Source organism: Aythya fuligula, chromosome 12, assembly GCF_009819795.1.
Source record: "Aythya fuligula isolate bAytFul2 chromosome 12, bAytFul2.pri, whole genome shotgun sequence".
NCBI classification, from domain to species: Eukaryota; Metazoa; Chordata; class Aves; order Anseriformes; family Anatidae; genus Aythya; species Aythya fuligula.
The window spans coordinates 17,928,257-17,955,812 of record NC_045570.1 but is presented as its reverse complement, the minus strand read 5'-3'; the positions used below and the strand labels follow the sequence as shown (position 1 = coordinate 17,955,812).

The 27,556-nt window shown below is 42.6% G+C and overlaps 2 protein-coding genes across 4 annotated transcripts in view; one reads left to right on the top strand and one right to left on the bottom strand.

The window, feature by feature from the left end:
- MEAK7 (MTOR associated protein, eak-7 homolog) overlaps positions 1-4,665 on the top strand; it is a 15,226-nt gene extending 10,561 nt beyond the window's left edge. For all 3 annotated transcript variants that reach the window (XM_032195409.1, XM_032195408.1, XM_032195410.1), the window contains exon 9: positions 104-4,665. In XM_032195409.1, the coding sequence (XP_032051300.1) occupies positions 104-226 (123 nt within the window). In that variant the 3' untranslated portion in view covers positions 227-4,665. The remainder of the gene's footprint in view (positions 1-103) is intronic.
- Positions 3,702-27,556, bottom strand: ATP2C2 (ATPase secretory pathway Ca2+ transporting 2). Its single transcript, XM_032195794.1, has 27 exons — positions 27,458-27,556; positions 21,996-22,106; positions 21,256-21,372; positions 19,670-19,759; positions 19,555-19,590; positions 19,400-19,461; positions 18,264-18,372; positions 18,037-18,186; positions 17,839-17,907; positions 17,311-17,386; positions 17,009-17,075; positions 15,949-16,073; positions 14,090-14,187; positions 13,250-13,351; positions 12,343-12,432; positions 10,792-10,893; positions 10,043-10,199; positions 8,489-8,659; positions 7,754-7,851; positions 7,618-7,668; positions 6,983-7,149; positions 6,236-6,304; positions 6,037-6,153; positions 5,301-5,448; positions 4,989-5,084; positions 4,515-4,656; positions 3,702-3,814 (listed from the first exon to the last, which is right to left on the bottom strand). The coding sequence occupies exons 1-27, from the start codon at positions 27,554-27,556 to the stop codon at positions 3,702-3,704; spliced, it is 2,832 nt and encodes a 943-aa protein (XP_032051685.1).

The window sequence follows — 27,556 nt, the reverse complement described above, 5'->3', positions numbered from 1 at the left end:
AAATCACGTTACTTGTGGATTGTTGAGTATATCTCCTTCTTCTAGCCTAATACTGATTCATTCATGACATTGTAAATTGACTTTATTTTATTTTGCTTTACAGACAAAAGGGAAGAAGAGTATCTTGGATGTGGATCCCGAGGCCCAGGCCTTATTAGAAATGGTTGGGAAAAGTCGGCAGAGTGAAGGTTTACGAGAACCCATTGAAGATGACGAAGATAACTAAGAGATTCACAGTAACATGAAACCCCCTTTTTTTTGCTCCTGAATTTTCATGTTCTTTGGACAGGATTCAGGTTCTTCCTCTTTCATTTTTTTTCCTTACATTTACCTAATTATCTGGGACTAAGCATAAGTCTTGTACTTATGTAACATTTAGGTCCAGTACAATATTCTGCCTGAAGGATTTAGCCTGGGGAAGACAGAAAAATTAACTAGGTATTTAAAAGATATCTAATGATTAAGTTCTAGCTGAATGTGAACTTACTAGCATTTCTGATAGATCCTGCCTGCATATAGAGTTTAAAAACAAAAGAATAACTTATTGACAGTACTGCTTATTGACTTGGAGAATTAATGTGTATTTACATAAAGACTAGATAATACTTTGATTAAGGCTCTTACACCTTGACTACACGTATTTATTTGCATGCAATGAAATTAGGAGGTGAAGCTTGCAAATTGTAATTGTATCTTACATTGGTAAACATAGAATAGTCCTCATGATTCCATATGAAGAATGCTGTTAATTTGCATTGCTGCAATTAAAGCAGTGAATCTCAGTCTTTTCTAAGTCAGATTTTAAGCAAGTGACTCTATGGGCTGTAAGGTGCAGGATGCTAAGTATACAGTGTTGAGTTTTATGGTGATACACTACAGTTTAGTGAAGCTCACTTAATATGTTTCTGGAGAAACTTGCCTATTGTTCTTTAAACTTAGGAGAACAAAGCCATTGGAATCACTGAGACGTATTTATTCTAAGAATGGGCCAACCCTGTGCTCCCAGAACAAATATACCTCATGCAGAAATTCTCAAGGGGAGGTGCATTCTTTAGTAGATTTGCTTGAGACTGGAGAAAAAGATGAGGCTGTAGAAAGGATTAAGGAAGAAGCATCCACAGGTAATTGGGACTAGTATCTGCAGATAGCTTGTAAATAAATAAAGTTTTAAAAATCAGGCTTATGCCTTTAACTTCTCTGAAGACTAATGCACGTTTTATTTCCACATAATTGTCACTGTATTATGGAAAAAAGTGCAAAACATAACTAGCAGGTTGTTTTTTTTCTGTTTTGTTGGCTGTTCACCAGCCAAGCCCAGTTTTGTGAACTCTCCACTCAGGGCTTTTTCTACTTAAATCTATTCGCGTGTTTTTTAGTGTGACCTTGCTAATTTTCCGTGTAATTAACGTGTCAAAAATAACCCTAATTTCTATCAGGGACTGTAATTTCTAGCTCAGCAAATGGTGTTTGGTTATTAGGAAGAGAAAGGCTGACTGTCACACACACTAAGTAAAAGGACTGTGTCAGTTCCTCTTTGTACTAGCGTGAATTTGTCATAGGAAAAGTTTGATTTCCATGCATCATAGAGTAAAACATATGCTGTAAGTCTGTATTATTGCTGCAATTCCTGATCACGTGGCCTTCCTTCAAATGCTTTCCATTAACGTTTTCTTGTATGTGGTCTTTTCCCCCCTCTGATGCTTTTCAGAGGGAACCACTTTTGAATATTCTGAATAATCTGTGCTTGTGCCTTAATATAGATCCCACTTTTGTTGTTGTTGTAGTTAAACAATGTGAATTTAGCCTTGAGAGGAGAACATGGAAAAAATCTCTGCAGCCATGCATCCTGGAACTCAGCATTTAACATGCTGCCTGCACTAATGATCAGAGCATGTATGCTGTGAAAGGCCTGAGCTTTTATGTTGTGGCTAAGTAAATGAACAAGATAGTTTCCCAAGTTTGTAGCAGTTGGGGAGGTTAAAAAAAAAAAAAAAAGTAAGCCTTGTAGTAGTTATACTGATCCTTTATGTAATTTTCTATCTGTATTTTTATAAGAATCTTAAAGGGTATACAGTGGAAAATACTGTATAGACAGCTACTAAGTACATGATGCTTTCTGCAAGTGTGGCGATGCTGGCTTTGTTTTAACCTGGTATTGTCAAACTCCCACCATAAGCCTCAGAAGCATTCTTTGTCTTAGGCAATGGCTAAGCTTACTAAATGCTGCTGAAGTGGATGGCGTGCAGAAATGAGACAGTTGAACTTCTGCAATTACATGTTAAGCAAACTGCTAACCTTTCTTTTTGTCCCGTAATGAGGCAGATACTTTTCCTTGAGGACTGAAACCATTTGCAAGGATATTAAAAAAACCAAAACAAAACAAAAACAGCAAGAAGACATTGTTGCAAGCAGTAACTGGGGAGGGTGAATTGCACAAAGCCTACTCTACACCTAAAGTATTACAGCGGCTGAGTTTTCTTTGATTGAATGTAAGTGTCATTCTAGCTGGTTCTTCCTAGAGTATGAATCAAAAGTATAATCCTGTTTAAATATAATCCTGTGAAGACTGGCATAGCATTTTGACCTCTGAAATTGTGTTTTATGACAAGTTTGTATCTGAGACTCTTATCTTCACTTTAAAGTGAAGGTGTTATGCTGGGGCAAGAAGAAAACTGACACTTTGGTAATCATAGCAGATGTCAGTGGAGCACTATTTACTAGGAAACTACTGATCCAAGCAGCAGATGGGATTATTCAAGATTGGCTTGGAAGAGAGTCAACTTTTTTTCCTCTCTCCCACCCTCCAGAACCTAATGATTAAGCAATCTGTTTCATGTTCCTGCATCAACAAATGTCCAGAAAGTGGTCATCAGCAGTGAGTTTAGCTATGATATAAACATCTCTCACTCACTTTTATGCAGCTGTTGATCCAACTGCAAGGCTTAATATTCCTGCAAGTGTACAAGTCATCTTCATTCTCATGTGCTTGTGGGAGTGAATCCCTTCCCCATTAACTCTGTCTGCCACTGTGCATCAGGTCAGCCATCCACTTTTGCCCCTTTGTGACCAGTAGGAGTAAAAAATGACTGTGGTTTTCAGCAAAGGCTGACAGGAGTGCTAGCACTTCAGGTCTCTACTGTTCATTTGAAATCTCATGCCAGATTCCTTGAGAGTCTGTTAAAGCAAAGCTAGGTATCACGGACTCTAGAAACCTATAGGAAAACAAGTGCTTGGGAAGGCAGTTCTTTTCCATTAATCTAATTTAAAATAAAAGGATGGGTTTAAATCAAGAGTCTTGTTCAGATACATGAATGTAATGTTTTAAAACATAGATTTTTATTAATAAAAATCATTGTGATTTAAATAAATAAAAATTCAATTTATGCACAGTAGGTATTTCTGTACAGGTGTGAAATTGCCTTATTTTGTTTGGGGGCTATCACAGCAGTCTTGGCATACAGAGCAACGTTATAAAAATATACCTGATCTTGGTTTAAAACAGGAGCCAGTCCAGAGGTTTCTGTAGACAGCTCAAACAGCTTAAGTACAGTGTGCAGAAGGAACACACTGGAGTAGGAGGAACTGTCGGTACAGATTTACTTGGGTATCTTCAGAAAAGACGTGCATCATCAGCAAATGGTGCGTTTGAGTTACCCAGCATCACAGCTTCAATCCGAGTATATTTTTAGAGGAAGTCTGCATCAGTTATGACACTCCTTTGTGTGCTTTGGTTGGCAGCAGTGTTTTTCACAGAGTTTGACCAACTCGGACACGATGAAAACTGAGGAAGCCAGTCCAGTAAGAAACAGCAGGTCTGCCAAGAGGAAACAGAGCAGAGGTGAACACGGGACAGCTGGATTTTGGGCTGGGGACGGATCCCTAATTAAGGGCCCTCCTGCAGTAGGTATTTGTGTTGGTGTAACTATGTAGAGGTAATATCTGACTATGCTTGTGGTAGCTGTTGAATTAGAGAAACGACTGCAATAAGTAAGTAACATGAAGTCAGTTGGTACAATCCATTTGATGGGGAGACTACATTAATCTGCATTTGGAATCATTGAACTCAGCTTCTAACATGCCTAGTGTAGATGTGATAACAGTATAGTATGGTAGAGTTTGCTTAGACTGATTTAAATGGTAAAATATGCATTGCATTTAAAACTAGTAAACATTTACCCTGATTTTTTTTTTTTAAAATTGAGTGACTGCATAATGATCATAGATAGATGTGTTTAAAGCAAGATTATCATATAGAACTCATGGAAAATCTTAGCCTGTCTGCATTTACATGCATTTATGTGCAGTAAATCAAAATTCAAAACCTACCTTGGGATATCATTAAATACTAGCATTTTTGTATAGCTACGTGTATGCATATAGGTATATGAACTGTTGATTGATTTCCCCTACCAGCAGTCTCATGGGAGCTATCACATAGCAACTTGGCAGTTTTAACTGCTTTTTAAAGTATCTTATATAAAAAAAATATATATATATAATAAATTGTAACTTACCTAGGGCTCCTAAATTCTCTGTCTGGAAGATCTTCTGTAATGGAGGGACATATATAACAGCCAGCTGTCCCAAGAATGACCCAAGCACAGAATACAGGAACATGCGGTTTCGAAAAAAGCCTATTTCAAATATCAGCTTTGTCTAGAAAAAGGAAAAAATAAAAAGACACATAGCATTTCCCAATATCCTGTTGGTACTTGAATGTCAGACTGTTTCTTTGCACATAAGCTCTATTACTCTTTGGAAAACTGAAATTACATGCATGCTAACTGGGGCAGAACTAGATAGCTGAAAGTGTAGTTTCAGTTGAACAATGATGAATAACTTTATAAAGATGATAAAAATCACACTGTTTAAATGACTGTAAAATAAACAACAAAAACTTCCTATGCAAAATATTTGTGTTCTAGTGTTTATATAGTGTTTAGTTACTGTTTTTAGACAAGAAATTACTGCTGACACAATGATCTCACCTGAGAGCGGCATGTCAGGGCATTGAAGAGGTCAAAAAACACAAAACACGTGAAAGTCATTGTGGTGGTTCGGGGAGTTATGCCGCTTTCTGGATTCTGAAAGCACATGCAAAGTTAAGCCTTACAAAAATATGTCAATGCAACAGATGGACTAAATATCCCCTTTAATGATCTCTGGCTTCCTAACACTGCCCTTCCTAATCCTTCTCCACTGGATATTTCAGGAAGTTCCCACGTAATTCCTTCAGAAATTGCCCTTCACTTTGTTCTCCACCCTGATGAAAATAAGATATGATTGAAGATTTTCCTCACCTCCTTCCAGAAGACAAAGAGGGTTCCACTGATGATAATTACAGCTGACATGAAGATTTTCAGGATCAATGATTTGCTGAGTATAGTGTCCGTAATACATCGGGGGGGCTGTTTGATAGTATCCCTGTCGACAGGTTCAACTCCCAAGCTGTATCAAATAGAAGAGCACCGTGTTTAGTTAACGTGCATTTTCCTGAAATGGTACTGCTGATAGGATGGATCTGGAAAATTTATTTCAAAGAATTTAAGTGTGACAGATGCCAGGATTCTGGCAGGGTTACATAAAGCTCCAAATTTGTCTGAGAGACCTATGATAAAGGTCTCTTTTGGAAAATGAGCTGCTACAGTGATATTAGACTACCGTAGTTCATCATACCAGTGATCCCATCCTAGAGGGAGAGCTAGGTGTGAGATTTTGGCCAACATCCCTTCTGTGATGGAGCAGTTGTAATTATCAGGTGGATGAGGCTCTTGGATCTCGTGATTTTGGGCACATACAATTGTATGTGTGCAGAATTTCCTGTCCAGTCCGACCTACAGGGTGATAGCAGGTGATGCACTTCAGAGAGAAGACCGTTCCCCGTGAAAATGTGGAGCAGTTAACTGGTTAAACCCCAAAACAAGAACATGTAAAACCTTTAATACTGATGAAGTGCTTTAGGAGGAACCAGAAGGGAACAAAAGTACAACTTCTCTTATATAACTATCATATTTTGCTCATTTGAGTCTTCTATACCTTTGGGCTGGGGGCCCGTCCATGATGATGTTGATCCATAAGATCTGCATAGCGTTGAGTGGATTTGGTAGGTTGAGCACTGTTGACAGAGTAATTAGGCTCAATGCTGAAATGCTCCTGCAAAGCACAGAACATCGTTTGTTTGCGTGGCCTCACCCAAAAGGTGCTTCCACTGCAATCGAAGCAAACACGAACTTACGTGCTCAGCTGGAACCGGACAAAATTTTTTATGTTGTAAAATATTCCTTTTCCCTCTTCTATTGCATTCCTGCAAGGGAGAGGAGAATTTATTAAATAACTAAGACTAATACTATTTTATGCTGAGCTCCCTGTGACACCCTGAAGACAAATTATCTTCTCTAGCACTTACCTTGGTTGAAATTCATAGCCCAGCTTAGAAAAGAACAATGCATCTTCCCAGTTAAAATGACTTTATGAGCATTAATCAATCTGAAAGCACTGGTTCGTATGGCCAGGTTTTGATTCATAAAGCAGGCATGTGACCTATTATAGCCTCACTCTACTCTGGCTACCGTGCCCATTATGAACCAACAACGCGTTTCAAATTATGCAGCTTTCCTCTGGGCTTCTTGCATGAGGCAGAGAGCACAAGTTATGATCTACCCAGACATCCAGGAGCTTTTAAATCTCCAGTCAGCTACAGTAACTGGGGATTCTCTATTGCTACAGCAACAAGAAACCAGGGCTTTCAGATGAAAGGTAGCTTTGTCCCCACCACCTGAAACAAAAAAAAAGCCATTGCAGTGCATACAACTGAACGTGAGCCAGGCCGACACCGAGGAATCAATCTCCACTTACTGCCAGCTGACTTACACGTCCTGCATCTCGGATTTTTCCAGGGCTAGTCACATAACAGCCTCATTGCAATGGATAGCCAGAAAGCATCTGAAGCAAGAAAGCAGATACCAAAAGTCTCTGAACCTACATTACTGTTGAGAAGTCATCGTCCACAAGGATCATGTTGGCAGCCTCTTTGCTGACATCTGTACCCGCTTGCCCCATTGCGATCCCAATATCAGCAGATTTAAGGGCCACAGCATCGTTAACGCCATCTCCTGTCATTGACACAACAGCACCGGCCCTCTGCAAAGCCTGTGGTGGAGGAGACATGAGGGACTTTGAAGCCAGGAGAAGATAAGTCCTGTTGGTGTCACAGGATTGGCACTTAACAGAACTGCTGCACAGTTTTTAGGGTAGACGTCAGTAGGCCACATCTATATGGATTGTACAGAGCACACAACCAAACTCAGACAGACTAAGAATTAAGACACTGGGTTTTCAAGAGTTCCAGTGTCTCACATTTTCAGCAGAATATAAAAGAGGAGACTGAAGTCCTCCTGATACTGTGCTTGTTATTATCAAACATAATATTACTAGCAACTCAAGTGACCCAGGCCAGGTCTGCAGGAGAAACACTAACGAATGTTGTAAATGGTGCCAATTTCCTTTAGTTTGAGCTGATTGTGCCTTGGAAGACCAAAGGTGGCTCAAAGAACTCCTGAGGGCCCCCTATACCTTGTTTTTGTGAGGCCTATAATGGATTTGAGAAGCTTTTAGTACCTTTATGATTTTTAGTTTGTGCTTTGGACTCGTTCTGAAGAAAATGGAAACCTGAAAAACAAAAAACACATTATTGTATGAGATGAATGCCACTGGAAGTGGAAGCAAGCCTAGTTGTTTTATTCAAAACCATTACATTTGTGACAGTGGCTGAGAGCTCTGCCTCTGCCAGTTGGTCCAGCTCTTCCCCAGACATGGCTTTCAGCTTCCCATTGCAGAGACCAATATTCTGTCCTGAAAAGAAAAGCCCAAAATAAGATCATCAGCTCTGCAAAAAGCCAGCTATTTCCTGACTTGAAGAACAGGCAGCAACTGAAGAATTTACAAGAAAATACTTCTCAATCTGGAGCACCTGGGAGGACACACAGCTCTGGCTCTGAGCTGGGCCGGTCACCCTCTCCTTACTCAAATGGACGCAATGCAATACCCAGAACTGGAGCTGACACTAAATCCAGCCCTCTCCTCCCTGCTAATTGCACAGTGCATTTCTAAAGGCAAAATGCAAAAATGCAGAGATGTTCACACTCAGAACATCAGCAGAGTCCCAGGAACGCCATTTGTCTCATTTAGGGTATTACACTTCTGACTCTAAAATAACAGAATTAAATAATGGGAATTTGGCCCATAGTTCATAGCTGCTTTATTACTGCATTTAATATGATTTGTTTAAATGGATTTCCAGTCAAAAACTCAGTGACATTTAAAACCTATATAGCACAAACGATAAAGCCGATTACTGTTAGGTAGTATAACATAACATTGGATTGATCTGACAGATAGAATACAGACCCACAGGAAAAAAAAAAAAAAAACAAAAAACAAACAAAAAAAAAAAAAAAACAAAAACAAAAAAAACAACTAGGTTTGCTACCTATAGCCACAGCAGTTTCCAGGGCATCTCCAGTTATCATCTTTACTGATACACCAGACTCAAAAAGGACTTGAACAGCTTCTCTCACTCCAGCCCTGGGGGGATCGATTATTCCAACCAGACCTAAAAAGGTTAGCTTGCCAAGTTCTGGCCCTGAAGCCAAAGCGAGTACTAGAAAAAAAGGGAGAAAAAGAGACGACAAAAATAAATTATTTATAATTAATTTCCTTACATTAAAATGAACATTTAGAGGAGATTTTAGGATTTTTAGGAGATTCCAGCTTTCCATCTGAAAAAGTCATTAAAGCCAGATAGTCAGATATTCTTGAATAGACACTAAAGTTTGCTGTTCTAAATAATACTGGTTTATAAGAATCAAAGAATTTCTGTCTCAAAACTTTCCCTTAGGGTTTATTTCTGTCTAATTTAATGTCTACCAAGACTTGCCTAAATGCAGGTGTATTAAAATGGGACAGTGCAACACCAGAGCAGACACTATTAAACTGCTGTGCTAAACAGTGCTACTGTGAAAACAATGTTTATTTCTAGATCTAAACTGTAAGAAGGAAATTCAGTTAAACCAGCAAAACTTCCGTCGTGTAAACAGCAAGGCTCTGAACATCTTGTTTCTGTTCTTGGTGCCTAACTGGTCTTGAATAACTCAAGGATATTTTGCCAGGGGTTCATGCCAGTGTTGCTTTGATGACTGAATCACAAGCTCGCAGCAGCTGCCTTTGCTAATCGCTTTCCTTTTGAAAGGTGATTTGCCATTCACAACATCAGATGAGTCAGATATTGTAAAGCAAGCTCCGTACATGAGTTACTAACTGCAAGACACAGGACTGGTGAATATGTACGATAACTATATCATCTTCCAGACCTGGTTCCCAAGACTTGTTCTCATCTACTCACATCCTGGGGACATGCACAGGAGATGGCGTCTTTGTTATTGTGTGAAAATCTAAGACATTTTTGAAATGATGTTTCTAGCAATGAAGGAAATGGCACACATAAAACTTCTGCAGGCTATGCACTGACATGAAGTCAGGATCAAAAGGAGATTGTTAAATTTGGTCCTAATAAAGAGCTGAACCACACTTCAAATGAAAGTCTCAGTGCTCAAATCTGTGCTCTGATCCCCTTTCAAAGTTGCTTTTTTTTGCTTTAAAAGCAAAACTTGGCAGAGCAGCGATTAGATCAGGTTCAGCATGAAGCTTTTCAATGCAACATTCAGACTGTATCCCAGACAATCACAACGCTTCAGGAAAGAAAAACATTCACCAGTACCAGTGCTTATTTTCAGCTCCTTTCACTTTCACTAATTTAAATCCAGATAGAAAAAAAAAAAAAAAAAAAAAAAAAAGATATTAAAAAAAAAAAAAATAGTGGTAAGCAAGCACCCAGCAGATCTAAGACAGGACTCTTGGCAAACTGACATAGAAAAGGATCATGTAAGTGATGCTAGGGATTAAGCCTCTGCCTATCCTAACGAGAATCGAGCCAGAAAGTATTAGGGCATAAAAATCTTAAGGGACACAGACAGCAAAGACTGACCCCGTAGACCTGAGGAGCCCATTCGTTTTTCTTCCTGCTGGTAGATGGCTTTCTGCTGGGGCGTAAGCGTTAACGAGATGCCACTGCTGTTATACATAGTGCAGTATCGAATAACTTCTTCAAATGCTCCTTTCATAAAGTAAACATCTTCCTGATCCTTTAAAGCAAGGAGATAATATACTTTATCAAAGGAAGAAAAGAGGATGTTTTAAAAATACCTATAATGTATGAAGTTTTACATCTTTTATAAAACAGGTCTTTTCTTTTCTCTTTTACCTGTTTTGTAAAATTTCCACGTGCATGTGTTATTTATAGGATGTGAGGGTTTTGCTCTAGCCTTTTTCCATGCTCAGCCATCACAGACACAGGCAGAATAGTAATGAAAAGGTGGGTGAGTTTTTAAATCAGAGCACAGTATCAGCTGAGACAAGCTCCTTAACCAGGTAAGGAAAAAAAGGCCAACATTTTCTTCCAAACAAACATCAAATCTTTCTTCCCCTGTCAGTTTTATCCAACAGCTTTTGTTTTCTTGCTCAAACCATTACATGAAAAGAGTTACCTTTCCCATTCAAGCACAGCATTAGAAACTAAAATTACACCCAAGTCAGGAATTTTGAGGTTTGTTCAGTTTTTCTCCTGATACAGTTAACTTTTGAGAGCACTATTTGCTAAAGAGATACCATTTCATGCCCATTGTCAGAGTGCACAATTAGGAACACGAAACCAGCCAACAGCACTGTTTGCTTTACCTGATTTTTCAGCATGCATTTCACGGCCATCCACTTTTGTTCAGAGCTAAACGGAATTTCCTTCTTTCTTACATAAATATCTTTTATGTCAGCTAATTCCATCTAAAGCAGAGTGAAATAAAAAGAGCACTGTAATGCTAAACAGTATCAAAGCTTGTCTATATTTTCTGCAGTACAGTATACTTAAAGCACCGATGGTTGACCATGTACTTCCAGGCAGCCATATTTCATAGAGCTCAAGAGAAAGCATGTGGAGAATAGAACCTGTTTCAGAAACACCTTTTCCTTTCGGTGCCTGATAAATTACACCTCAGCCTGAAGCTTTTGCAAGAACTTCTGGCTTTTGCAAGAGCTCTGCACTGTTGTCCAGGCCCTCGGTAGGGTTTTGGACCAAAGGCAGCTCAAATCCTTCCCCTGAACCGATGGCTAGGTGCTGGGTTGGGCTCCACACATTTTTTCCAGCCAAAGCTCGGGCTCCCCTACTTCAGCTATTTCCCAACCATCCTACTTGAAAGAAAAAAGGAAAATTGCAAACAACTGAATAGTCTATTACAGGTGTGGTTTCAAATTCTTCCCTGATGACTTAAGCTCAAAATAAATTCACCACAAGAAGACCCTTCAGCTCTGACATATAACAATCTGAACCAACACACGTGCCTGCCCTAGCAGCACGCGCTGTACTCTGTGCACAGTTGCAGCCATCAGAAGTAGCTTCCAGTCTCTCTCTGCCCCTGCTCCACAATAAATAAATCAATCAATAAATAAATAAAAACAGAAGAGAACTCCCCACATGTTCTGCTATTGCTTGGCTACTCAATGGCAGAGCAGAAGAAAGACATACATTTAGCGTTTAGGGAAATAAAATGTCATTGTTTTCAAAAAAAAATCCAAATAACTAGTTTCACTGGTAGAGTTACAAGCCTAAAAACTTGGAGGTAAAACCAGATATCTCTGTGCATCATTTCTTCAGCCACCTTCTCTGCTTTACAGCCCACCTGAGGTCCGTGGACCACAGGCTGCATAACATGGATAAAAGGTGTTTTATGGCTCCCTACCCGTGAGTATGAATACAGTATTAGTAAGAAAAAAAAATAAATATTATTTTACAAAATTATGACCAGAAAAAAGGTAAACAGCCATCAGATGATCCAAATCCAGGATGATCCTGTGCTATGCTTTCTAACATGGCCAGTTTTTGCTCATTTTTCACACTGTCATCTTTCTCCTGAACTCTTAATTGCATCTACAGAAAATACATATATAGATGTTTTGTCTTCTGCTCAAAAGAAATCCATTATGCAGCATAATTGCTCAGATTAACCAAGCGAAATAATTACTGCTATTAGCACAGAAGCTCAGGGAAGGTGTTTGTCCATGACAAGAAGGTTACACTGAAGAGGTGTACATCTCCAGCCCCAGGGAGAAGAGACAAGGAAAGACTAAAGCCAGTCTGTGGACTTTAAAGAAGTCTGATCACTGCTGTCAGACTTACAATTCCAGCTTTTATTTTTTATTTTAATTCTGAAATGTTTCAAGTCTCAACAATCTTACCTTCATTGCAAGGGCAATGAGAGCTCCTTCTGTGGGCTGTCCTATCACACTGTTTTTCCTGATAATAGCGTTATTGACTACACAGCCAGCCTAGAGAAAGAAACATATTTACACGGTTTATTTATTCCACAACTGAATTCATATATATATATATAATCTCTTTAAATGAAATAAAGAGAGATTGGAGAATGAAAACAGCCACATCCCAAAATATGCACTATTGCGCATAGGAGCACCTCTTGAGATTAGTTCTTGTGCTTTCTAAACCTGCATAACCCCCAGGATATGCCAATATTTTGGTAAAATATTATATTTTGTATAAATTAACATGAAGCAAAACATGATATACATCAAACCAGCTTGGTAAGTCATGAAAACTCAGTCCCTCCTACTGTTGCTTCTAAAGTGCACTATGTGTACAGTAAAGCCTAACCTCCATTTGAGGCTCCAGCTCAGATCATTTCACTATCCAAACACTCTGCTTTAGTCTACACTTGAACGCACAAGATTTTGTTTAATGCTAACATGAAATCCAGAGACCGTCGCAGTGCATTTATGTATTGATTACACAGCTGGCTAAAGTCTACGGTCTGTCTGCATAAAAAACCTGGACATGGTAATGTTAATTGCTCTTTCCCCTGCCAGAGTTGTGTTTTGATCCAAAACAGCAATGACACTTAACTTGATGACTCTGGTCTCTCTCTATATGTCCTATGATTGCTACCTTTCACCAATAAGCTTCAGGTTTCATATCATAATTACTCAGAGCCTTTCTGTGTGACTGCCCTCGCAAGGCAGTTTATTTTAGAAATACAAAAGTGGTGTTTTCACACTCATTACCCAAAGTGATCTGTGCAAATTAAAATTGAATGTAAATAGGACAAGCTGTTTCATAATTTATACTTACCTCCACTAATTTCCCAACTGAGACATTGGAAAATTCTTTAAGAATTTCCTTTGATGGCAGAAGATAAACATTTCCTTCTCCGTTGTAGCCAACCCCACTAACCTGAGGAACAGAGAGAGAAAGAGCAAATTTCTCACTGTCAGGCAGGACTATACTACATCTGTATAGAGTGTGGTGCTATTGAGGAAATTTCTGATTTTGAAGGTACCCTGGGATTTTTCCTATAAGTGTTGCCTTGAGCTAGAAAGATTCACTGCTGGTAATGAACGTATATTATTAATTTATAAGAACAAAAAGAATTGGCTTGTCTTCTCAATTATGGCAGACAAGTTCAGCAGCAATCTCTCAGCTCAGTCAGGAGATCCAGTCCAGATCCAGTCCTTTGGTCTCAGTGGGTTTATTGGTGTGGGAGGCTCTGTCCCACTGATGCAAGGTAGCCTGCACCTCCAATGCCTTACGTTTTGCAGGCCTGTGTTTGTCATCCACTTTGCATGCAGGTAAATGAGCGAAGTAAAAATATCAACTCAGTCACATAATAAATATTCCTACAGTAGGTGGTCAGTGGCTGGTTTCTGTGTTTGCAATAATCTCAGAGAACAGCAGATGAAATCAGTGTAGAACTTTGTTTATGATAACTGAGCAGCTTTTGTACACGCAGCCCCACCTCTGCCTGTCTCCAGCACTGCGAAAGTCCCTTCTTCTTCACAGAACCAGCGACATACAAGAGAGAGCTTGTTTTGGGACTGACTCAACATTCCTCACCTGGGCCTCACTGAACTAAAAGCAAATTGGCCCCACTGAGCTGGACTAGGGAAGGCTGTATCAGCACCTCGTCCGTACCTCTGCCTGGAACCCGTCCGAGGTCACAAGCCGAGTCACCGTCATCTCGTTGGCTGTCAGAGTGCCTGTCTTATCGGAGCAGATGACATTGCAGCAACCTGAAGCAAGGAAGTTTTTAATCAGAACTCATAAATTACGCAAATAACGAGATCCAAGGCCCCAGAAGGAGGAGAGCACGTTCCCCTGATGCTGTTTAAACTGCACTGATAAGGAAAGGAGAAAATACCAACAGATGGATGAGTTGTGAGGAAAGGATGAAAGGAAAAGAATTTGATTGCCCTTCAGGGTATCGTGCACAGAATTTGGTTGTGGGATGTGCTAGGAGACATCTAAAGATGTCTTTACATTGTCACGAGAATCATCCTGTGAGCAGTTGGAGAAGGCCCTCATCCCCAGGGAGGTGACCAGCGTACCTGAGCTGCAGTATTACACCTGGACAGAACAGCTCTTATGTTCAGAAAAGAATTATCAAATTCTCACTCTGCCACATGCTTCCTCAAACGGGCCGTTTAACCCTTACTTGCCTCTCTTTATGTCAGGAACAACAGCACTCTCTGCCTCCCCAAGGGGTTGTGAGGCTGGAAAACCACCAAAACTGTTACCAAAAAAATACTTTAAAATCCACACCAAAGAGTGGAAGCTGCCCCACTTGTGCTCTGCTTTGTAGCCATAAAGCATATTTGTTCCAGAGCCCATTTACACCAGAACACAGCAAAAGAATGAATTAGCAGTCACCGCAGGCTAGTATTTACTCCTTAAAAGGGAAAAAAAAACATGACTTTAATGCAAAAAAGAGAATCAGACTTCAGCTCCCTTCTAAGTCTGAGTATCTTTCATTGCTCTGGAGGTGACCACGTGGCTTAGCACAGACCCATAAACGTGGTGACCGCCAGGTAAAAGCCCAGAAAGAATAAATGAGATTGGGCTGTGATCAAATTAATTGTGGTTTTGATGGATTAGCACGGAGAAAAGCTATCACCACCAATATTTCATGTTTAATTATTTACAATCAAAGAATCAGGTAAAGCAGGATTGTCTTTCTCCCTTTGAGAGATGTAACAGACGCGGTGCAATTAATGTGCAGGAGAGTACAACTTTTCCACACTTTGTCTGTCTTGCAGAGCACCTGGACATCTGGCAGTTATGCCTATTTGGGCACAGCCCTTCCAGAACAAAATTCTTACTGAGATAAGGCGGTCTCAGATGTCCTGGGTCAGGGCAGGTACAATAAAGTGAGGGTGATAAGATCCCTTACCTACAGAACAAACAAGGGCAGTTCAAACAATAGCAGCATTTCTAAGTCAGACAAATCTTAGCTGAAGATCCGGCTGCACAGCAGACATTTGAGATTACTCGGGCCGGGCTTAGCATTTGTTGCACATTTTAATGAGTGGGACTAAATGCACAACATGTCTTCTTCATCTAATTGCCACACTGACCAAGGTCAGAGTAGCAAAGCCTGGAATAATGTGACCTGGGGTTGAGGGCCAATTTGAAGGTAAAAAGAAAGTTATTAAAAATAACGCTTTCATTATGGTTTATTTTACCCTGCAGTTGTGAGGATTACTGGATGCCTTCTCATCGTCCTCTCTATCCCTATTTTCCATGATTCTTTGGACATCAGGGAGATGGCTGCAGAGAAGGGCAGATGGTTTTGTCTATGTCACCAGGCTTGACTTGAGGGGCTGCAAATTTTTTTAGTCAGGCAGCAAAGAAGCAGTCAGGAGGGACCTGCAGGATGGTCCCACAGAATAGGGAGGAATGAGAAACCAAGCCTTAAACCCAAAACAGGCATGCCTGCAGAGAAGCACAAATTTTGAAGCAGATGAACAAACCACATGGCTCCTGTGAAGCTTTACCTAAGGTTTCTACTATGGGCAGCTTCTTCACAATCACTCTTTTCTTGGCCATCCGGAGAACACCCAGCACCAGCGTTACAGTGACCACGATGGGAAGGCCCTCTGGGATGGCAGCCACCGCGAGGCTGGGGACAGCAGAGAGACAACAGCTTCAAGACGTGGGTCAAACTGCAAGGACTGACCAAAATGTGCCAAAGGGACATCTCCATGGGGGTGTTTTCCTGCTTATATGCAAGTACCTGAGTGGAAACGCAGAGCTTTCTGTTGGGACTACTGGCACACCACAAATACAAAAGCAGGATATTTATAGAACCCTTCAACCTTTTTGGGGGGTGATTGTGATGGAACAATCACTTTTCTTTTTCTCATTGCTAAAGAGCAATACTTTCTGGCTAAGTGGGAATTTAAGGGCTGGGTTTCATTCATTTAACGTTCTGAGGATGGAAGTTGAATATTCCCTGGCATCACAGCTCACACATTAGCTACTGGCCACATGCATCTCCATATCTCCTGCATGTAGCTTTTTTTTTTTTTTTTTTTAAAGGACTGATTTCAGAGCCATGACAACACCAAACAACAGGTTTTATGGGCACTACTAAAAACACATGGTTTATTATGTTTGATTAGGAGGTTGTGCATGCATTTCGTGTCACATAAAATGCAAATTCCTGTCTTTGTAAGTAAACCTAGTAAGAAAAGTAAAGGCTAATATTTGCTGTTGTTACACTCCCACTAAATTCATAGTACAGACAGGAGAGGACATTCATGGCATGATGAGGTGGAAATGACAGTGATGGTTTTCAAAATACTTTGTTCAGAGGAAATAAGGAAAAAAAGATTTGAATTTGATTAATTTCTAAAACTAAGTAAACCCTCATACTTCTTTTTTTATTAAACTCTATTGTAAAGCAAATATTAATTGCAGCAGTGCAAGATCAACGTGTACTTATGAAGAGTCATATCCAAGTTCTCTTTTGTGGATTGTCTATTGTTTTCAGCAGTAAACTCCCTGGGACATATTTCATTATAATCAAAGAGAAAGGTGCTCTCCAGTCCTCACCTAACTCCAATTGTGAACATGCTGAGAAGATGCTTCCCTTGTAACCAGCCAATTAGCATTATTAAACCTGGTGGGGGGAAAACATCTGATTAAAATACATTTATACAAATATAATCTGCTTTAGCTGCTGTTGGGGAATAGAATATGCAATGAGGCCCCCAGATTTCTCCCTCCCAGGCATCTGTGCTTGGACACCCCCATCCAGGTAAGCCATATCGAAAAGTACTTGAAAAAAAATGGCCCTGGAGCACAGAGGGCTCTCACAGCTGACCGTGCAAATACAGGCTTTGTGTTCAACTCACCAATTATTCCAAAGGAGAAAAGAGTGAGTTGCTTCCCCAGTCTGTCCATGCTTTTCTGGAGAGGTGTTTTGGGAGTCTGCAAACAGAGAACAGCTGTTTTGATTTGCTTATTATGTAAGATTAGAATAGGATGTTAGGCCAGAGTGACTGCCCCATGCAGTCCTGGTTGTGATTACTGTGGTCCTTACTGCTGCCCCATGTACCCTACTGCTTACACATCCCAAACCCAAGATCAAGATTTAATTAGTTTATAAAAACACATCTGTGTTGGTTGGTTCAGAGATCTAGCCTGTGAAAGCTTGGCATACGTAGAAGTAAAATTTTATATACTTAGAAGAAATTGAGGAGGGAAAAAACAAAAGAACAAGGACAAGAAGCCATGAGGTTTAGGTGTCCCTTGGTCACACAGTGGCATTCTGTAGCAGAAACAGAGATGGACCCAGTGCATTAAATCTCAGGACCACTCCTTCGCACCAACTTTCATCCAGCACACCCACCATTTTCAGAGTGACACGGAGGTTCCTTTACCTCTTCAGCTTGCATCATTTTGAACACCTCTCCAAACTGTGAGTTTTCACCCGTCCCAATAACTATGCCCTGAAAAGAAGGAAAGAAAAAAAAAAAAAAAAAAAAAAAAAAAGAGGAAAAAGAGGCAAATGAAAAAAATCCTATTTGAAAGATTCTGTGATGAATATCAAGTAGAAGGTTGCAGGTTACAGGACTCACTTTTCCCTTCCCATACCGCACTAGGGTCCCCATGAAAACAACATTGCTCAGTGTGGTTATGTCTCCGGCTTCCAGCAATACGCCGTCAGTCTTGTTGCAAGGCTCAGCTTCTCCCGTAAAACTGGATTCATCCACCAGCAGATCTGTAACCTAATTAACACCACACATTTCTGGCACTGTTAAGACAAATTTCCAAAGCAGGCTCATGTCCATATAGCTATATTTACCTCTATTAGCCTGAGGTCTGCAGGGACCCTATCGCCAACAGAAAGGTATATGATATCTCCAGGCACAAGCTCTCGTGCTAGAAGATGCTGCAGTTTTCCTTCCCTTAGGCTATATTAGACAAATGGAAAAAGAAGAAAAAAAAACAGGCTTTATCCCTTCTGCAGACTTGGGAACATGATTGGCAGGGAGGCAAGAGCCCTGCTCCAAAGAGCTTTCAGTATATATAACATACAATCTGCATAGCCATGAGCGTGTTCCCCCTTGGGCTCAGTTTTAATTCTTAAACAGATGGGCAACTTACAGAAGATTTACATTTCAGCAGTAAGTGACTTGAATGGCACTTAATAGGGAGGAGTGACAAGGAGGTGTGCTTTCCCATTGCTCACGCTTTAAGTAGTAACTTGCTGATACCTTAACTGGAAGAGCTTGAAAAACTTTTTAATGACTGGCACATTTTATTGTATTAAAAGGATCGCCTTTCAAGCAGATAGATGCTTATGGCATCATTATATTGGAAAAATAAATAAATAATTCAACAGTGGTGTTTGTAAGATCCAAACCCAGGTGAACTTTGGACCAGAATAAAGCCCTACAGAGCTTTTGAAGCGGAACATTCCTCTGAGCCTCATAGCTTATTTGTGTTGGCTGTGACATGGCCGATTTGCAAAGACACAAGCAGAAAAGCACAATCTCAAGCACTGATACTGAGCATCAAAGCAGCCGGGCGTGAGCACCTGCCATGCCCCACAGCTGCCACATGGGCAGTGGCATGGCCGCATTCACACGTGGCTGGCTGTAGGCCTCTGTGCCTGTGCGTACAGACAGCGAGGGCATTTTTTTTTTTAGTTTAAAACTCTTAACCCTTGTCCTATCACTATATTCCCTGACAGAATCCATCCCCAGCTTGCCTGCAGCCCCCTTTAGGCCCTGGCAGGCCGCTGTAAGGTCTCCCAAGAGCCTTCTCTTCTCCAGGCTGAACAACCCCAGCTCCCTCCGCCTGTCTTCACCTCCCAGACACCGCTTTCTCATCAGGCACATGATGACCCGAAGTCACTTTCTCCACAGCTAGGTTTTGCCCTCATAACCCAAAGGACGCAGAACCACCGAGCCAGGCAGCCAGCCAGCCGTGCCTCACCAGTTGCACTCAGGGGGGACCAACTTGTTCAGCTCTTCCAGAGACTTTTCCGAGCGATACTCCTTTTGAACAAGAAAGGAGAAGAAAGCCAAGTTACGTGAGTGACCTGCTCATGGCACAGCCCTGGCTGTGGAGCAGAACCCTGTCTCACATACCTGGATGAAGGCCACGGTGACCACGATAAGCACCGCCTGCGGACAGAGAGGTGTTAGAGACACGGGCATGCCAGCTCTGGGAAGCAAAGGGTTGGGTGACAGATGTGCCACCTACCACAGTGATGCTCGCCGCATCCTCATATTCTTTAGTGATGACGCTTACTAAGGCAGAAGCCAGCAGCAAGAGAATGAGGGGATTTTTGAACTGGGAAGAGACAAAAATTGCGGTATAAAGTTAAACATGGTCTGAGCTGGTCTCAGAAAGGATTTAGAGGTGCTGTTTTGCTGTATGGACTTTGCTTCCCAGACAGAGCAGGTGCAATGCCCGTGGCTAGACTAGATGGCACAGTGAGCATCAGGGATTGCAGGACAAGGCTGAGGCTCTCACCAAGCCACAAAAGTTTCCTCTCTTTCCCCCCAGCTGCACAGGCAAGGCTTGTCTATGGAGACATACAGTGCAGGGCTGACTCTAAAATCTCCTTAGAGTCACGACAGGTGCAGACAAAACCTTTTATTGTCTTTTTAGAATTTGAAACCAGAAATCCTCTCTCTTTTTTCCCTTCTCATTAATCTGCTAAACTCTGCCCTGGTCCCAGGCGCCAGCACTATACAAATCAAGTGCTGCAGTCCCAAAATCATGGGAAACATCACCAAAATCAGTAGTGACTCAGGAGAATCATGTGCTTTTGGAGAGTTCCTTACTTCCCCCTCCCCCCCCCCCCTCCACACACACTTTTAAACATGGATTTTAAGGACCTTGCTCATAATCTCAGATCTATTTAGGTCTATTTAGATCTATCTCAGGTCTATTTAGCTAATGTAGCATTTGGTGGAAGTGAATCACATTGAAGAGTTTGTTTGGTGTCCTCATTGGAGAAATAACTTTTTAAAGTAGTCAAGGAAGAGTAAAAAAACCAAAAACGTTCTGTTTTTGAAAATTAAAGATCCTTGAAGAGATTTAGTGATGCTTACATCAAAGAGCTAAAACAGTATTATTTGAGTATTATTTACATTAAAAAAAAAAAAAAAGATCCGTGCAATAACAAAGTCTTTCAAAGAAAGGAAAATCTACATTATCCAGCTAAAATAAAACCAAAGCAAGAAAAAAAAAATAAAAAAAATAAATCAAATTGCTGTCTGAAAACACACAAAAAAATTAAAACCACTCTTCCTGTTTGGTTAAGAGCTTTAAAAGAGAGGTGAAAGATACCTTATATACTGATGAGAGTTGTTAATAAAAGCAAGACTAAAAAATAATGCAGTTGGGGAAAAACTGGACAGCACATCCAACCTTCTGCTAGGCTTCTTGGGTGCAGCTGGCTTGAAGGGCACCAGTGACCGCCAGTGTAACCGAAATCACAGCTATGGATGGTTTTCCCAAACCTTTCATGATTTTATCACTTGCCTTAAAGGGAATAAATGTGCTCCAGAAACCAGGTCACCGAGCTATATCTTTTGATTTGCAGGCTGCATGGAGATAAAAAGGTTTATTTTTATTTTAAGATGTTATCTCCACTTTAAATGAACCCACATCTGCATCTGACAATGGCTTTCCTGTGGGAACAGACAGTTTCAGTATCCGGGGCACATCCTGTCCCAAGGCTGAATCCAGCAAAGTCGAAACCTTGAATATTTCAGTGTACAGACACTCTTGGGACACCTCAGCCAGGGAAAATGAGAATCTGTGCTGAAAACCCTTACCTGGTCTAGGTATTTCTTCCATATGGGCTCTGTGTTATCTACTGAAAATTCATTCCAGCCATGTTTCAACCGGCGCTGTAGCACGGAATTCTCTGAGAGGCCAGTGTGTAAATCAACCTAGCAGGAAATCAAAGCAAAACAACTTTACACATGGTAGGATAGTCATAGAAAAAAGCGTAAAGCCGATCTCATTATTTTAAGAAATTGTCAGTAGACTGGATGTGATGCTCATGGTTCAGTGTCACAAAGTTCTGGGGCTGCTCTTTGAGCAGTGTGCAGCTCCACACTGAAAAAAAATAAAAACCAACTGCTCTTCTCCTTAGGTACTTCATTTTGCTAAATTATAAGACTTGACCACCAGCTCTCACAGGAACTCATAAAACAAGCACAAGTTAATTAAAAAAAACCAACTATTTCCACAGGTGAGAAATTATACAAGGGATGACAAATTGGAAAACCACACTGCAGCAGCGGTGTCCGTGGTTTGCTCCAGGCAGGGGATGGTGGCTGGGCAGGGCAGGACATGGGGCCAGGCTGCGAGGCAGCCACAGAGAAGTCACCCAGGATGCTAAAACCACGTGAAATTTTGCCTCGGAAATGAAACTTGCCACAAAAAGCAGGGGAAAAGGGCTGCATGCATTTGCACAACATTTCCTAAGGTGCTGAGGATAATTTGGGTCAATAGGTATGCAGCCTGCAGACTGTGATGCTATTTTCACAAGCACAGCTAAAACACTTACGTTTAAGGCTTTTGCCAAGTCTTCTTTATGGCATTTACATGCGTCTTTCGGGGGCAGAACTGTCACCTCCTTCTCCTGCTCAATGACTTTCAGTTCACATTCCTCCTGGCTCTGCAGAAAGGAGATAAAGCGCTCGTTAGGCAAGAACCCCATTAACAGAAGCCTTTCAGCACCTCTTCACCTCTTCAACCTAGTCCCATTCCCTTATCTCATCAGCCTTATGGCTCCACAGTTAGCTAAAACACTTCCCACATTGCAGCGCTCTATAATACTCACTAATTAATCCTCAAAGCCAGGCGCACCTCCTTACACCCAGCAGTGAGTAGCTCAGGCACCCACCCGTGACCCCTCCAAGGATGGCTGGTGGCTGGTGGTGGCACAACCCTTCAAGCAGGAGCCCCTTCATTTGGGTGATGGCAGAGCAGGGAACTTGCTGTGCTCTACCCAAGAAGTGCCTGATGATGTTATTGTGTTCAGTATCATTCAATAATTAGCCTAAATAGTGACACTTTTGCTCACCCCCACATACATCCAAACAGTCAGCAACAATCAAAGGAGCTCAGTGTAACCCCCCAGCCCTGCAGCATCCCAGGCAGACCTCATTCCCCCTTCCACACCAACACCTCTGGTCATCTTCTACCCCCATTTCCCAGCAGAACAGACCAGGATTGTGCTCTGGCCCTTCACTGGCATGTGCAGCTCCACACAGCAAGGTGACAGAGATGCTGGCAGCACACTTCACCCCCCTACAACCTCCCTTCCCCACCACTGTCCCCAGCTCATCACCCTTGAGATCTCCCCCAGCTGCTCAGCAGAGGAGGGCAGGTAAAAATTGGGCTCAGCTGAGTTGTTTTCTGAGCCTTTACAATGATTTGGATGCTGCCTTGGTTGAAAGGCTGAGCCTGAACCTTTTTTTGTTGTTATCAGCTAGTGGAAAGCAATGCGATTAGGAGCTGGATTACCCAAAAGACAAACACACAGCAGCACCATGGGCAGGAAAGCATGCAGGGCTCTGCTGTTTGCAGGGATCCTGCCCAAGATTAGCATTTTTCCATGCCAACGTCTTCCAGCCCACTGCACGCTTGATGCTCAGAGCAAGGAAAAAACATTGTCCCTTGCTAAAAACATAAACTTGTCAGAGGGAAAAATCAATGGTAAACATGAACTAGAAAAACTCTCTGCTCCAACGGGAGGAAGCAAACCCCCCTGTTGAGGCTACACAGGGGATGCTTGCTCACACAAGGCTCCTTTCCCACCTCTGCACCCATTTTCCATCTCCATGCAGGAAAAACCCTCTTAAATCTCATTCTGACTTCTCCCTTTCATAATAAAAAAGACATAAACTGGGGCATTTGTTGAGCTCCTATTGCTCTTCCTTCAAATGCAGCACTCCTGGATGCTGTGGGTGGAGGAGGCTGGGTGCTGCAAGGGTGAGCGCAGTGCTGAGGACCCTGGCAGAGGATGCTCAGCCCATGGGAGGATTTCAGCACCTGGGGAGGTTGTGAATGGAAATGCTCAGGCCCAGGCGCTCAGCAGCACCTCAGCAAGGGCTTAGAGGATGTCAGAGATGCCTGAAGGTGTATTTGGGGAATTAGCCCTTATATGAATACTCAGGAGGTTTCCAGGAACCTCCAGCATTTTGCGGTCCTGAGGTAGAAACAGAAAATCTCTCTTCCCTACATTGCAGCACTCCTGTTACCGCTGTTTAAGCAGTTTCTTCAGGCTCCTCCATGCTGCTGATGGCATGGACAGGTACCGCTGCCTCCGAGGAGGCTGTATTTTAATTAAAGGAGACAGAGGTGGGAAGAGACACGGGCAGAGGCATAACATGCCCACAGTCCCACGGAGCTGCTAGGAGAAGCCAGACCTGCCAGCTCCCCGCTCTATCACTGCTATTTACCCTCGGAAAGGCGTGGAGGAAATGAATGACAAGAGCACACAGTGCATGGCTACAAATCAATAGCCAGGCCAGCAGCTCCATGCTCCTTGCAGCCAGGGCTGCTCCGCAAGGAAAAAATTTTCCTGTGAGTTGATTTCTATTGATTGATTCTATTGATCAGCTTGTGCCTGACAGTGATTTGCCTGGGATGACCGTGGCACAGCTTCTCCTCCCAGAGCAGCCCCAGCAGTGCCCAGCTTGGCCATGTCTCATCCATCACTTTCTTTGCTGTCTACCTTTTAAACCAGACGTGGGCTGTCAACATTATCAATGCACACTTTTATCCCTTACACATAACTCAAGCACAAAAGCATGATGCCATACAGCAAGTTAGCAAAAAGCAATGGAAGTAAAATTACAATTTATCCCCTGCTCAGTGGACTCGGGAGATGCTGGGGACCTGGAGAGGCCCCATCCATGCAGCAGCCCACTCCATGCTGCCGCTGCCCACCCTGTGTATCCCCGGCCCCAAAATGACCCATCCATTGTCACACCGAGCAGCCGTGCTGACAGGGAGAAAGCACAGGGAGCACGAAACCCTTGTTGTGTGCTCTGGCAAGCAGCCCAGAAGAGCAGTTCTTGGGATTTCAACTCCCCCAGCTCTGTTTTTCCTGAGCTTTTGGATATTTCTTAGCCCCTCCGTCTTAGGTTACTTTGGACCAGCTAATGTATCATAATCCGGTCAAAAGTGGGCTGGGCTATTTAGTCTGACAAGGAGCCCTTTAAAACCTTAAACAGAAACCCTCTTCTTGTCTATTCTTCATGCCTGTTGAAAAAAAATAAACCAGCCTAATCCCTCAGAAGCCCTTCGGGCTGCTTTTTGGGCACACGTGGCAGCTGGTGGCCTGGGGAGCTGCGTTTCAGGGGCACAGAAACCCCATGCAGCAAACCCCAGCCCCCTGAGCAAGGGGCTGCCTCGCTGGGCTCCCTTATCAGAGCCACCGGGTCCCAAAAGGAACAAAAAGCCAGATTTAAGGCAGCTTTGGTACATAAGGTCTCCCGGGAGGGAGCTGCTGCATCCCCAAAACCCCGGGGGAGCTGGAGGGAGGGAATTAACTCCTTGCTTGGTAGATGTTTTTCAGAATACAAAAATTGGGCATGACACTTCTAAAGGTTTGAAAACGTGTGCGTAAGGAAAAGCCATACCACTACTTTGCAGAAGCAGTCTCATGGGCTCTCTTTCTATGTGCTATGGGAGAAAGGACAAAAAGGGGTTTGGTGATGCAATGTGCCTGGAGCAGGAGCCAGCTCTTCCTAAACCTAAGAGAAGAGCCCCTAAACCACAGCAGGTGCCTGTGAGCTGGCAGGAGATCCTGGCAGGGAGCTCCCCTCCTCTCCTGGTGCCCTCTGAGACCATAAGGATGTTCCCACCTTGCCCTGGGCTTCAGCTCTTTGGGGATGAAGGAATCAGTGACCAGATCTGGGCTTGGATGTTCTTCAGGTTTCTGCAGGAAAAACGGGGTTCTCTTAAACTGAAAGCCAGCTCTGCAAACTCCTTGTGATTCTGAATGTGCCACTGTGGACAGAGAACTGAAACTTTATGCATCCAAGTCTCTACACCAGCTGCATTTGTGCTTTGCTGTGGAAGTTAACTGTTCTGCCACCTCCAGATAATGCCATTGGCAGAGCCCAAGGGCTGCCATCACCTTGCAGCTGCCCATGCTGGGGCTTCTCCTTTGCTCACTGCAGTCTGTGTATTTATGCAGCCAGTGTATTTATCCTGCTTGAGACTCATCGGATCACCCGGACTCACGTCTTTAAGCCCAGGACAACCTTTTTGACCTGACCATTTCAGAATTATAAAACTGAAAGTGTTCTATGGCTATTTTCAAATAAAGAAGCAAAATATCATCCTTAGAGGAGACACGAGTCATTTACCAGACTAAATCACAGTCTGGGAATATGTTCTTGATTTATCAAGTTGTTTAAGGCATGGCAGTTACTGAGGTTAATAATAATAGTGGCAAAATGCAAAGAATGGTGGCAAAATGCAAAGAATTATTTGTCAACTTTATATAGAATAAATTGGGATCTCCTTTCAGGAGTACAATAACTGCTATTCAGTGCTCTGCCCCAGTGCAGTGGCTTCCCAGCAGTCACCCAATTGCTTACACACATTGCTTGGATTTATTTAAGCCTCACTGTGATGGCATTGTAAAAAGGTTTTCTGGTGGGCATCTAAACGATAGCAACATCCACGTGGGCTTTGAAATCAGATTATTCCTGACACCCTCGAGTCTCTGCAGAGCTGCTCTGAAGTCACTCCATCACTGTGCTCACCCGTTATGGGTTCTCCCAGGACTTGTCTGGAAGTCGCTTCCCCACTGCACTTGCACGTTGCTGCCTACTTCCTATGCCTGCAGCCAAAACGCCAACCGTTTCCCCGTCATGTTACACAAGAATGACGCTGCACAGGCTACAGCTCAAATTCAGGCAGGGTGTACGTTTGTCAGTAAATATGTATCATTATTTATTTTGGCATGACGGAAAAGTTACTGCCAAAGAACAAGCCAGCCTAATTGCCATCGGCATCCTGACTACATAGGATTGGAAACCTCAGCTTCCTATCGAAGTGAGATTGCAGAAATTTGTAATCTCAGCGGCGCCTTCCTCTCCTTGGGGTTTCGAGCTGTGTTTAAGTGGCACAGAGCAGCAACACACAACACACTGTGTGGTGCGTGGGATAAGAGCTCAGCGTCTTCTTTCCTTCTCTCTGTTGCCCTGACCATCCCCCTGCTGGAAAGACAGGCCTCAGAAATGATCAGAGGAATAGCTGAAATGACAGCTGACAAAGGCCTCAGTCAGAAAGGAACACAAGCATCTTGAAATGTATGGATGGTGTTGTGGGGACAGAACTAAAGGCCAACCCTAGGTGCTGAAAGAATTAGATCAGGTTCACGTGGGAGGGCACCCGATCTGTCTGTTGTGTGGGAGAAAAATGGGTCTTGAGCAATGGTAATCCCTGTGCCGTGCAAACACGTGATGATAAAATAAACCCAGCCTGTGAGTTTCAGTGGAGAGAAAGCAACAAGAGTGACAAACGTGACTCCCAAACCACCACTGGCCACTCTCTGACCCATCTGTGATGGTACCAAGGAGCGGTAGTGAAGGGAAAAATCAATGTTCGTAGATCAGCATTTTTCAGGAAAAGAAAGCATTATGTAAGAGTTATGAGCAGAGGTGCCCAGCTCATCTCGGCCACTCATTAGCAGTAATGAACGCTGGCAGAGCACACAGACAGCCCCAGGGGTCAGCCCGGCTCTCCCAACCCATCTGCTGCGGCCTGAGCTGCGCGCCCTGCCCGTAGCACGCAGCATGCGTATCCTCATCTTGTCCCGCTGCCTGGTAAACATCAGCAACCTCATCCCACTTACAGGGAACAATTCAGCTCACAGGGCATGGCCACAGCAACACCAAGTTAGCAGCCGAACAAAGCAGACCAGCAGGCAAAGGTGACAGATTCAACCCCAATCCCACAAATTATTTTTGGCAGGTCCAGGCAAGGGACATAAGAAATCCTCACCTCCTCTTCTGGCTCGGCGCTTCCCAAGGGCTGGTACTTCTGCGTGAAGCGGACGAGAGACCTTTTCTGGAAGAGTTTGGTGAAGCCTCCCTCCACCAT

Coding starts and splice junctions, on each gene's coding strand:
- ATP2C2 (XM_032195794.1), bottom strand. CDS start 27,556: ATGGTGGAGGGAGGCTTCACCAAACTCTTCCAGAAAAGGTCTCTCGTC. Junction 12,433..13,249: donor CAGTTGGGAAATTAGTGGAG/GTAAGTATAAAT, acceptor TTCTTTCTCTAG/GCTGGCTGTGTAGTCAATAA. Junction 10,894..12,342: donor TCATTGCCCTTGCAATGAAG/GTAAGATTGTTG, acceptor ACTCTGCTTTAG/ATGGAATTAGCTGACATAAA.